The 12,773-nt window shown below is 52.1% G+C and overlaps 1 protein-coding gene across 1 annotated transcript; it reads right to left on the bottom strand.

Annotated features, from left to right (window-relative positions):
* Positions 1-702: 702 nt before the first annotated feature.
* Positions 703-12,716, bottom strand: LOC102460921 (uncharacterized). The gene is given in 5 exon segments (XM_075906366.1): positions 703-3,828; positions 3,831-4,505; positions 4,725-4,838; positions 8,575-8,775; positions 12,183-12,716. Coding segments are annotated over 4 exon segments (1,572 nt in total). The 5' UTR covers positions 8,762-8,775; positions 12,183-12,716; the 3' UTR covers positions 703-3,232.
* Between the last annotated feature and the right edge of the window lie 57 nt (positions 12,717-12,773).

Here is a 12,773-nt window from a genome sequence, read left to right as displayed (position 1 = left end):
CACAGAACAGTAGCAATAGCACATCTCCTCTAACAATAACCTGTATTGTTATGCCTGTATATTTATACCTGCCTCTAGAATTTCCAACACATGCATCTGACGAAGTGGGTCTTTGCCCATGCAAACTTATGCTCCAATAAATCTGTTAGTATATAAGACTGTGTCTAAACTACATGGCTCCATCGACGGAGCCATGTAGATTAGGGTTATAGGCAAAGGGAAATGAAGCGGCGATTTAAATAATCGCCGCTTCATTTAAATTTACATGGCTGCCGCGCTGAGCCGACAAACAGCTGATCAGCTGTTTGTCTGCTCAGCGCGCTAGTCTGGACGCTCCCCTGCCGACATCAAAGCCCTTTGTCGGCAGCCCCGTTATTCCTCGTGGGATGAGGTTTACCGGGGCTGCCGACAAAGGGCTTTGATGTCGGCAGGGGAGCGTCAAGACTAGCGTGCTGAGCGGACAAACAGCTGATCAGCTGTTTGTCGGCTCAGCGCGGCAGCCATGTAAATTTAAATGAAGCGGCGATTATTTAAATCGCCGCTTCATTTCCCTTTGCCAAAACAACAAATCTACATCGCTCCGTCGACGGAGCCATGTAGTTTAGACGTACCCTAAGATGCCACAGGACTACTCGTTGCTTTTGCAGATTCAGACTAACACAGCTACCCCTCTGATACTTAACAAAAAACTTGAAACACCTCTTCACACCCCACAATTCCTTTAGTGGTTAGGACCCCAACACTTACACCACCATGACATTTCAAGTTAAAATATCTGAAATAAGTGAAATTTATGTTTTTTAAAATCATCTGACTGCAACGAATGATAACGTTGCACGAATCATAATGGATACTTTTGTCTTTAGAATATTTTTTGTACTCGTATGCATGTATCATTTTTTACTTGAAGTTATGAGTATTGGCTCAGTACTTATATTTCATATGTTTGTTTCTGGGAGATTATCAACAGGTTTCATCCAGCTATTGTGAAAGAGTTGCTAGTCAAATGAATAACAATACTTGACTGAAAATACAGCTCAAGTGGTACCAATCCACAGCTGAAAACTTGTTGTGTAACTTCACACCAGCACATAAGACACAGCTACTTATCTAAAAGGACTGAGTCGTGCATGGACAGGTAACTTGGTCATGTGACAAACTCCATTTTTGGAGGTACTTTCGCACAGAGAGAACAATGGAATTCCCTCCACAAGGACAAGGGTATAAAGATGGCCCTTGGGTTCCTCTATCTTTGTCTTCATTCTAGCTTATCACTTCAGGAGTATCTTTGCAACAAATTGAGCCCAAAAGGACTGATGACCCACCCTAACAAAGGATGTGCTCCAGAGATATTTAAGATAGCCGTTTATTCCATCTCTACTACAAGCCGGCACCAAGAACACTGTAACTGGTATATGTAATTTGTTTCCTTTAACAATTTTACTCTCAACATTTTCTTTCTTTATTGATAAATCTTTTGATTTTAGATTCTAAAGGAGTGGTACAGCATGCTCTTTTAGGTAGGATCTAAGGTCTAAATGGACCTGGAAATGTGGCCAATCTTTGGGGATCATAAGAACCTGCTTGGATTTGGTGAGATGCAACATACCATCTTCGTATTGGTAAACAGAACTAAGTTAATGTGGCAGGACTGGGGACCAGCAGTTTGGATTGCGCAAAGGAGGCTCAGGGTTGGGGCAAAGAGATCAGTTGCAGGAGAGAGGGCTGGCTCTGGGTGGGGCTGGGGATGAGGGCCTCAGGGCTGAAATAGAGGTTTGAAATGTGGAAGGTTGAGGGCTCCAGCTGGGGGTGTGATCTCAAGGAGAGAGGGGATTGAATGTAGGCCACTGAAAGGCTACATCCAGGAGAGAAGACTTCCATGAACTCTGTCTCCCTGTTCAGGTGCTACTGTGAAAGGGGGTGGGGAGACACCTCTCCCTGCTATGGAAGCGCTGGGGCTGGGGCTGTGGGATAGCCAACTGTCCTCTGGCCAAGGCAGCTCTGGGCCCGGGCTGAGATCAGTGGGTAGACATATCTCTCCCCAGCAAAGCCCTAAGCACTCACATGGCATTGAATAGGCTGCAGAACAGCCACATGGCCACACAGCTTAAAGCAGTGGTAGGCAATAATTTTTGATGGGGGGGTCATTCCAAGATTTTGGAAAGTGGTCAAGGCCCGCACTCTTCCATGATATTAATGGAGAAGGTGGAGGATTGGGGATGGAGGTTGGGTGCAGAAGGGAGCTAGAGGTAAGCGATTAGGGTGCAGGAGGGAAAATGGAGTTTGGAAGGGAGTCTGGGTGAAGGAGGTGGTTGTGACCTAGGGCAGGGAACTGGGATGCAGGGTTTTGGGATGTGACCTAGGGTAGGGAGGTGATTGTGACCTGGGGCAGGAGACTGGGGTGCCAGATCTGGGAGAGGGTAAGGGGGCAGGAGGGGGGGGAGGGCAGAGGGTTGTGGAAGGGAGGGGCTGGAATGCCAGAGGCAGGCTCTAGACAGGAGACAAACCAGCCAGCAGCCAAGTCTGCCTATCTGCAGAGCACAGAGCTTAAAATGTTTCTCAGCCAGCTTGCCTGGATATGTGCTTGTGTGAATAGCTGAGCTGATCCAGAGGGGTGAGGGTGTGGTGCTTTGTGGCTGCCTGTTATTTAAACAGGCAGCTCCCATGGCCAGTTTCTGTCCAGAACCCAGATAATGGTATTGTGGTAGGAGTGGGGGTAGCACCTGAAGTTTTCTACCTCCCCAACGGGATTATAGTTTTAAAGGGAAATGGGACCTGGCAGGGTGTAAGCAAACAGTAAAGCATAAGCTTAATCTTATCAGATAGTCAAGTAGGCCCTCAACTAGGTGCTCCCTCCCACCTTGCTGCCTCTATTAGAGGCAGTGTGTGTATGTGTGGGGGTGGGGAACCAGGAGCTGGTGCTACAGGAAGCTAGCTAATGAGCCTGCCGGCTCTTAATACATTTAAAAGGCAAAGCTGCAGCGGGGTTAGCTCCCGGGGCTGGGAGCTAATCCCACCGTGGCTCCCCCGCTTATTGACCAGTTCATGGAAATTCCATCAACTAGTCCATTAGTTGATTAAATTGAATTTAACATTCCTATTGCTAAGTGGCTTGAGGGGCAGCGGGAAAGCAGGGGAGCCTGTCTAGGGCTCCCCACTGCTTCTGCGGGCCAGATCCTGTGGCTTGGCGGGTTGGATCCGGCCCACGGGCCATATTTTGCCCAGGCCTGACTTAAAGGGAACTCAGGTTATAGGATGTCTCCCCTGTGTGGATTCTCCAATGTCTAACAAGATTTGAGCTCTGACTGAAACTTTTTCCACAGTCAGAGCAGCTAAAGGGTTTCTCCCCTGTGTGGGTTCTGCTATGTTTAATAAAATCTGACCTGTGTTTGAAGCCTTTTCCACAATTGGTGCAGTTATGGGGTGTCTCTCTTGTATGTATTATCTGGTGATCAATAAGGTGTGAGCGCCGACTGAAGCATTTCCCACAGTCAGAGCAGATGAAGGGTTTCTCCCCTTTGTGGCTTCTCCAATGTTCAATACGGTGTGAGCTGCAACTAAAGCTTTTCCCACAGTCAGAGCATCTGAAGGGTTTCTCTCCTGTGTGGCTTCTTTCATGCTTAATAAGGTCTGACCTCTCCTTGAAGCTTTTCCCACAGTCAGAGCAGCTGAAGTGTTTATCCCCTGTGTGCGTTTTCCTATGGATAACAAGGTGTGATCTCTGACTGAAGCTTTTCCCACAGTCAGGGCAGCTGAAGGGTTTCTCCCCTGTGTGGGTTCTCTTATATTTAACAAGGAGTGTGCTCTCACTGAAGTTTTTCCCACAGAGCAGCTGAAAAGTTTCTCTCCTGTATGGGTTCTCCTATGTGCAACAAGGTTTGAACTCTGACTGAAGCTTTTCCCACAGTCTGAGCAACTGAAGGGTTTCTCTCCTGTGTGGGTTCTTTCATGTTTAACAAGGTCTGACCTCTCCTTGAAACTTTTCCCACAGGCGGAGCAGCTGAAGGGTTTCTCCTCTGTGTGTATTCTCATATGTCTAACAAGATTTGAGTTCTCACTGAAGCTTTTCCCACAAGTGGAGCAGCTGAAGGGTTTCTTCCCTGTGTGGGCTCTCTTGTGTTTATCAAGGTCTGAGCTTTCATTGAAGTTTTCCCCACAATCAGAGCATTTGAAGGGCTTCTCTCCTGTGTGGGCTCTTACATGTTTAATAAGAATTGCACGGTCACTGCAAGCGCAGGGTAACTGCTGATGGGGGATTTTCTGTTGAACAGTTTCTGTGTTTGTTTTCACCCCTCTGCTTCTGTGACTGGATTTACCCTGTCCCTCTCCTAAATGGTTTCCCTGCTGCCTTTGTGGGCTACACTGACTTTCACAGGTCTCTCCTTGCTCAGGACTCTGAGAGACATGCCCCTCAGATCTTCCCACTAATATCCAATGTGGAGCCATTTGCTTCGGTCCTTCCTGCTGAAGACTCTTCTCATGGGTCTCTGTTAGCGTCCCATCACCTGCTGGGACAGAGAGAGAATCCAGAGAGGAGTCATTCCCTGTGCTGAGCTGAAAGAAAACTCTAAAAGAGGAACAGAAAGGGGAACACACCCAAAGAATGGCTGGAGAGGTTGAATAATCATGAGCTAAGTTCACCCTCCTTCCCCATAACTTTTTCCCAAAAGGGAGAACCAAGCCTTCATCTCCACCATCTGACTGGAATTGAAGACAGGCCTCACCTGTGTGGGTTAGTCTGATGATCTCTCCTTCCTCACAGCCCTGGAGATCTGGGATCTGTAACTCCTCCCCACGTTCCACCCAGGAGATCACATGAGCTTTGGAGATTGGAAATCCTGCTCGGGGTGCAAGTGACGTTCTTGTTCATTAAGGTCTGTGCCATTACTGCTTCCAAACCCAGGATCTGAGTCGCCCACTCAGAGAGGCTCCTTCCCCGCCTTGCAGAGACTGGGCTCTGGCTGGTACAAGATCCCAGGACACACTCACCTGCAGTAAAGGTGCATCCGCCCCCCCCCCCCCCCCCGCCTCGGGAATGGCCCAGCTCATTCTCTGGGGGAGCTGAGTGCTCTGCTGCACACTCTAGGGTACAACTAAGTCTCCCTCAAGGCCTGTTCCATCCCCCTCATCCCAGGGAAGGACAGGAACACACTGCTCAGAAGGGGAGCTCTAGTGAGGGTTGGCAGATCTGACACTGAGGTCCCCAGGCAGGGCTCAGATTGCAGCTGCCACACGGCAGGTCACTAGGACTTGGAGAGAAAGGATACAGGAGAACTCAAGCTCCCCAAGGGCTCTGTCCGCAAAGCTCCTGGCTGGGGGGCTCAGCTTGCCCCACTCTTTGGCTCAGATGCTCTACTAGAGCCAGAAGGAGGCAAAGGAAGTTGCCTGCGCAGCTAGAGTGAACCTTTGGCTGGCTGCTTCAGGCCCTGCCTATGCTCCTGACCCCAACTGCCTGTGCCTTCATGGGCCCTGTCAGCTGCCCACAACAGCTGCTGTTCCAGCAGCTGGCCAGGGCAGTGTTGGGCTGCTCCCAGGGCCAGCAAGGGCAGCGCTGTGCTACTTCTCTGGTGCTTGTGGCTGTTGCTCAGCTCCCCCTTTGCAGCCTTGGTTCTTTTCTGCCAGCAGCAGCAGCCTTTGTGTGGTTTCCCAGCCTTCCGCTTGTGGCCATTCTGGCCTGCCATTTGGTGCCCCCCTTTCCTACCTTGGGCTGCACAGAATCTACCACATTTGTACCTTGTGAGCATGCTCCTCACAGCATCGGCCCGACCCCTTCTTGGACCATCTTTTAGTGTTTAGAAGATCCCCCTGTGATGTCATATAATTAAATTGTGACCATGGAGATCATTGTGCTACCACTCTTAAACAACTCCAAGAAACCTTGTGCAAAGTGTGTTGTGTGCCGTGTCAATGGGAATGTTCTGATGTGATGACTATGATTATCTTGTTTATGTCCATCATTTTTTAACCAGAACAGGCCAGGCCTTGGCAGAACGGTAGGGCACTGGGTACCAACTAACCAGGCAAGCATATTACTGAACGGTGAGGAGGGCAATAAACACACCGATCTCTGCAATAACTGCAAACACACAGTCCTAAGAGATGGTTCAGAAACACACTGACCCTTGTGCACCTCAGAAGGGATGAGGAGATAATGGATACGGATGTTTTATTCAAACAAACAGGCAGAAGGCTAAGGGGGTAGCAACACATGGAACGTAACATGCATCTGTTTGTGTCAATGTATGAGAGGAAAAGTCACAGGAGGGGCTGGCTGAGGGGCAGCGTTCTGGCTGTTGACTGAGCTGGTACCATTGTCGGGGTGCATCATGGCTCCTTCCCCACTCTGGCACGATAAATGCAGAAGTGGGGGCCAGCAAAAGTACCTCAAAATTTTATGTTTCCAGGCTTTAGTATAAAACTTCCCCCCAAAATCTTAACAACCTAGATTTTGGGGATAAAAACTTCGCTGCCACCACTCAAGTAATGATAAGAAAATCAGGGGAGAGATCACTTGGGAAATCTCACCCCTAAAATACAACCCAGGACACAAAAATTAACCAATAGCAGGTTAATAAAAAGAAAAGAGAAAGAACTTTTATCATCACCACAATATTCCTGTTGCAAGCATGACTAGATGGGAAAGTAATAACGTAATATACTCATGGAGGAACCCCACCATGGGCCTAGAACTTAGTTACAGAGGAGAGCAAAAAGACATTTTTAAATGCACAGACATCAGATCCCTTCGCGGATTTCCCTACTACGATAGGTGAAATTAACATGCCCCTTCCGGAAAAGGGGCCAGTGTAGACGTAGCCAGAGAGTCTAAGTGACTTGACCAATATCACACAGGAAGTCTGTGGCAGGGACAGAGACCTGAACACAGGTCTCCTGAGCATGAAGCTAGACATTCACATAGGAAGAAAAAGTCTCTACCCAAAGATATTTCACTCTAAAAAGACAAGACAGATGAAGTGTTTATCTCCATTGCACACAGAGACAAGTGAGCCCCAGAGAGAATAAAGCTGGACTTTTGAAAGGAAACCCAGCCCGTTCCTGAAATGCAAGGACCGCTCTGCTCACATTTATCTACTACAGAGCTACCCCCACAGAACACCCACAGAGCATGAACTGCCTCATCCACCCTTCCTCAGCCCCAGCCCCTTTCACTGGGAAGACCAGCATGTTACAGATCAGCCACAGCTAGAAAAGGACACTGAGAACTGCACCTTCCATCCAGGGGCTCAGTCCACTGGCACAAGGGGGACCCCACAGGCACTAACAGCAGCTAGACCCAGATCTATGGTACCTGCCTGTGACGGGGTGAGGCAACCCCGCACTAGAAGGGCCCCCCCCCCAGCGAGGCAGGGGAAAGCGGCGCGGCTTGTCTCGCCGCCGCCGAGGACGCGCCCGGTGGGGTAACCGGGACGCGCCGCTCGGCAGGCGGGCGAGCGGGCGGGACCCCGAGCAACACGGGGGAGGGCGGTGACGGGGTGAGGCAACCCCGCACCGAGGAGGGCCCCCCCAGCGGGGCAGAAAGAGACGCCACGGCTGGACCTGCTGCCGCCGGGGACGCAGGCAGCAGGGCAGCCGGGACATGCCGCCAGGCGGGCGGCTCCAGGGACGCAGCCCGGGACAGCGCGGGGGAAGAACCCCCCCCCCCCCCGGCAAGGTTAGTGGGGACAACCGGGCAGGAACGGCACCCCACCAGCCTCGGGGCGGGCAGCCCCGCGGGCGCCCCAGCCGGCCCTATGCCCCACAGCTGCAGGAGAGGGAGAGAACGCTGGGGGTGAGGGGAAACAGCTGGGGAGGAGAAGCTGGAGCCGTGGATGAGCACAGGTGCGGGTGCTCTGGAGGGGCGGGGCGGCACCTTCCCCAGGTATAAAGTCAGGAGAGGCAGAAGCAGGAGGAGGGAGGAGAAGGAGGACGCTGGAGGCAGAGACCAGCCAGCCAGCGAGCGAGCGGACGAGCGAGGGTGTGAGGAAGCAGCCCAGGGCGGGTGTACTGGAGCCCGAGGGTTGATGCGTTGCGGCTCTGTGCCCCATCAGCCAGGTCGGGGGAGAGAAGAGCATCTCCCCCGCCTTAGGGCCCTGGGCTGGGGTCTGGAGAGAGGGAGGGCCCGGACCCCCCTCACCTCCTCGCTCGTGGGATCCTCTGGGCAACCACCGGGAGGGCCGACCCGGCGCCGCGGCACAGAGACTGGGACCTTCTGGGGCGGCAACCGGGGGAGTGTGACTGCCCCGGACGGGGGGGACTCGCGGACCCCGTAACACTGCCGTTCCTACCTGGGGCCTTCCACTGCCACCTCTGGCCAAAGCACAACATGGGCAAGATGGTGCAGAAGCGCACTGAGATCTTGGGTGTGGGAAGAGCAGAACCATTATGATGTCCCTGAACCTGCTTCCCCTGGGAGGGGATGAGGAGGGGACAGTCTTTTGCACAAGAGCCAGGATTACTGAAGCTGATATTCCTGACATTGGGGGGCAGGCTCAATGAGGGACTCTGAACCAAACCCAACCCAGCTGCTCCAAAGCCCACCTAGCCCCTGATACCCGACGGGATAGGAATCCTTACCCAGCCAGCTCACAGCCTCATAATTCTCCTGCATCACATCCCAGTAGAGGTCTCTCTGACTTGTGTCCAGCAGAGCCCATTCCTCCTCAGAGAAATACACAGCCACTTCCTTGAAGGTCACTGGCTCTGCCACAGCCATTTCCTGTCTCTGGCTCTTCAGGCCATGGGCTGAGCTGGAGACAGACATGGGTGTCCTGCAGCCTGTCAGGGGAGAATGGTAATTGGAGACATTTCAGAAGGGGCTTTAATCCTTTCCACACCCCCATTCTCCCCAGACTCTGTCCCTGGTGACACACATGCTAGACTCTGCCATTGTGGACAAATGCTTGAGTCTAGATATTCTACAAACAACACACGCAAGTTAGATCCCAAATCCATATTCATTTCTCCTAATACCTGAACTTCTTCAAAGCATATTTTCTAGAAAGGCCATTACTGCACCTGTAACAATGAGATTCAGTTCTGAGTGTCCAGTGTTTCTGATAAACAAGCCACTATAGAAAGAACGTGGATGCACTGGAGAGGGTCTAGCAGAGGCCGACCAAAATGATTAGGGGGATGGAGCACATGACCTATGAGGAGAGACTGAGGGATTTGGGTTTGTTTAGTCGGGGCGGGGGGGGGTGTCTAGACTGGCAAGATTTTGCGCAAAAGCTATTGCTTTTGCGCAAAAACTTGCCAACTGTCTATACTGGCTGCTTGAATTTGCGCAAGAGCACTGACTTCTAATGTAAGAATTCAGTGCTTGTTGCGCAAGAATGCTTGCGCAAGAGGGCCAGTGTAAACAGGCACCTTAATTTTTTGCGCAAGAAATCCCGATGGCCAAAATGGCCATCAGAGCTTTCTTGCGCAAAAGCGCGTCTATACTGGGCATGGATACTTTTGCACAAAAGCACTTTTTGCGCAAAAGCATCCGTGCCAATCTAGACGCTCTTTTGCGGAAATACTTTTAGTGGAAAAACTTTTCCGTTAAAAGTATTTCCGCAAAATCATGCCAGTCTAGATGCAGCCTAAAAGAGAAGAGTGAGGGGGGATTTGAGAGCAGCCTTCAGCTTCCTGAAGGTGATTCCAAAGAGGATGGAGAGAGGCTGTTCTCAGTAATGACAGATGGCAGACTAAGGAGCAATGGTCTCAAGTTATAGTGGGGGAGGTCTAGGTTGGATATTAGGCAAAACTATTTCCCTGGGAGTGTGGTGAAGCACTGGAATGGGTTCCCTCAGAAGGGGGTAAAATCTCCATTCCTAGAGGTTTTTAAGTCCCAGATTGACAAAGTCCTGACTGAGTTGATTTAGTTGGAGTGAGTCCTGCTTTCGGCAGGGGGCTGGACTTGATGACCTTCAGAGGTCTCTTCCAAGCTCTATGATTCTATGATATGTAGGTGTCTAAATTGAATCTGCTTTATTGAAAGCTCCCAGTCTTCCTCTATTTATCTGCAGCACAGACGTAGGCTCTCTCATCAGGAGATGAGATACTTTATAAACCCTCTCCACAACAGAGATTTAATTAAGTCAATGCAACCATTCAGATGGTTATTATTAAACATGTGTGGTGAATGTTTGCAGGATCAGATCTTAAAAATCTCAGTGTCACGGTATCCAAGGGGAATGTTAGCCCTGCAGTCTGACCTAGGGTTGCCAGGTGTCCGGTATTTTCTAATTAAGTACATTTTATTATTATCATGAGTATCAGCACATAGTTGCATACTGCCTGGCTGATAGACACGCTCACGCTGCGTGAGCGTGCCTACTGCCAGGCAGTACGGAACTACACAGTAGAGAAGAGGGAGGGAGGAAGGGGGTGGGGCCGAGATGAAATCCTCAGGGTCGGACTGGCCCATGTGCCCCGCAGGGACAGTGCGTGGGATGGGCAGCACCCCAGGATCTGTGTGTGCCTGGGCCAGCCCCACTCCCTGCCGGCTGGTTCCCACCGGCCCCCTCCAGGCCAGCTCCACTCCCTGCTGACCGGTTCCCCCACAGCCAGACCTGCTCCTCCCAACCCCCTCCCGGCCAGCCCTGCTTCCCACCAGCCGGTTCCCCCCTCCGTTCCCCCTCTGGCCAGCCCCATTCTCCTCAACCCGCTCCCAGCCAGCCCTGTTTCCCACTGGCCAGTTCCCCTCCCCATCTCTCTCAGCCAGCCCCGCTCCCCCCAACCCCTCCCCCCACCAGCCCTGCTTCCTGCTGGCCAATCCCCCATCCCCCCATCTCCCTTGGCCAGCCCCGCTCCCCTGACTCCCTCCCGGCCAACCCCACTCCCACCCAGCCGGTTCCCCCCTGACCAGCCCCGCTCCCCCGCAATTCTCTCCTGGCCAGCCCTACTTCCTGCCAGCCATTCCCTCCCCCCCATTTGAGATCAAGTGTGTCTGGTATTTTTTTTTAAATCTGGTAACCCTAGTCTGACCTCCTCTGTGGAACAAGCCCTTACATGTAGTCCAGTTACCCAGGCACAAAGCTCTGTTTCCCCACAACATGTTTTCTAGAAAGTCACCCAGTGTTGATTTGAAGACATCAAGAGATGGAGAATCCACCATTTCCTGTGGCCATTGGTTTCAGTGGCTAATCATCGTCCCTATCAAACATCTGTGCTCCTTTCTAGCATGAAATTGCTTGGCTTCAGCTTTCAATTATTAGTTCTCACTGAGTCATATCCACTAGACTAAAGAGCCCATGGGGATCCAGCAATTTCTCACCATGAACAGTCTGGCTGTGTCTAGACTGGCAAGTTTTTCCACAAAATCATCTGCTTTTGCAGAAAAACTTGCCAGCTGTCTACACTGGCCGCTTGAATTTCCGGAAAAACACTGACGATCTCATGTAAAATCATCAGTGCTTTACTGGAAAAACTATGCTGCTCCCGTTCGGGCAAAAGTCTTTTTCCAAAAGATCTTTGCGCAAGAGGGCCAGTGTAGACAGCATAGTACTGTTTTCCGCAAAAAAGCCACGATCGTGAAAAAGGCGATCGGGGCTTTTTTGTGGAAAACCACGTCTAGATTAGCCACAGATGCTTTTCCGCAAAAAAATGCTTTTGCGGAAAAGCATCCTGCCAATCTAGATGTGCTTTTCCGAAAATGCTTTTAACGGAAAACTTTTCCTTCTGTGTATGCATAATGGGACATTACTTATAGAAATACAGTTTTTGTAAGAAGATTTCAAGTACAAAATTATTTTCAAAAGTATCTCAGTGCTTTCACATTTAATAATCTGGCCTGAAGTCAATATTCAGGAAGGAAAATTTACCCAAGGGGCTGGTGCTCTAGGCCGACCTATTTCCCTATATCGAATACCGGAGTCCTGGTAAAATCTGCTCATGTTCAAGTGAGCTCAAAGGTAATCAATCAGAATTCAGCAAAACTACGATTAGGTTCCTGTTAAACATAATTACTGTGTAGGGATGTAACATTTGGATTATTTGGCTAATCAAAGAGTCACTGACTCGACTATTGCTACACTTCAAAGGTGAAAGCCCTGCGGGCGCGGGGGCCACAGGGAGCAGTCCCCCACCGCCCCGGGGCATTTCAGAGCAGCAGGTGCTGCCGCTTTGAAGCCCCCCCCCCCCCCCGGAGCGCGGCGAGTCGGTCACATCCCCATCCTGTGTAGCTGGAGCCTTCCTACCTGTAAGGCTTTAGGTGTCATGGGGGGGCACTTCCCTACGCCCCCCCCCAGCGGAGGGGACCGGTCCACCTGCCTCTCCCGGCTGGGGCTCTGCTCCCGCCCTGCCGGAGGACGTGCCCCTCCCCTGGGACCTGGCAGCACCCGGGCCGGGTCACCCCCAGTGGGAGATGGGGGGGGGGGGGATGCAAAAGGCCGCTAGGGGGCAGCAGAGGGAACGCGGCGGCCATTGCTGGGGAGCGCGGCGCCCTGCGGGAGCAGCCACCGCCCCGCCCCGCCCCGCCCCCACTACTCCTAGGGACCTGGCCACGCTGGGGGGAGGGGCCCAATACGGGACACTTGGCCCGTTGGGGAGAACGAGGCGGGGCCCTGCAGCCAGCGGCCCGGCCCGAGGAGCCCAACCCCGCGGGGCTGGGGCGTTGCCAGGCAGCTCCGGCTGGAGCGAAACCCTGGCGCTGGCCTATGACCGGAGTGACTGACCTGCTGCGCACGCGCAGTCTGACCCCCCCCCCATTCCGCTACGCTCCGGCCGGGTTTGCCGTGCGTCCCGCCCCTCCGTCACTCCCGGCACGGGCACAGGCCCCGCCCACCCTG

The sequence above is a fragment of the Pelodiscus sinensis genome, chromosome 23, assembly GCF_049634645.1.
Source record: "Pelodiscus sinensis isolate JC-2024 chromosome 23, ASM4963464v1, whole genome shotgun sequence".
NCBI classification, from domain to species: Eukaryota; Metazoa; Chordata; order Testudines; family Trionychidae; genus Pelodiscus; species Pelodiscus sinensis.
This window is presented reverse-complemented; position numbering and strand designations above follow the sequence as displayed.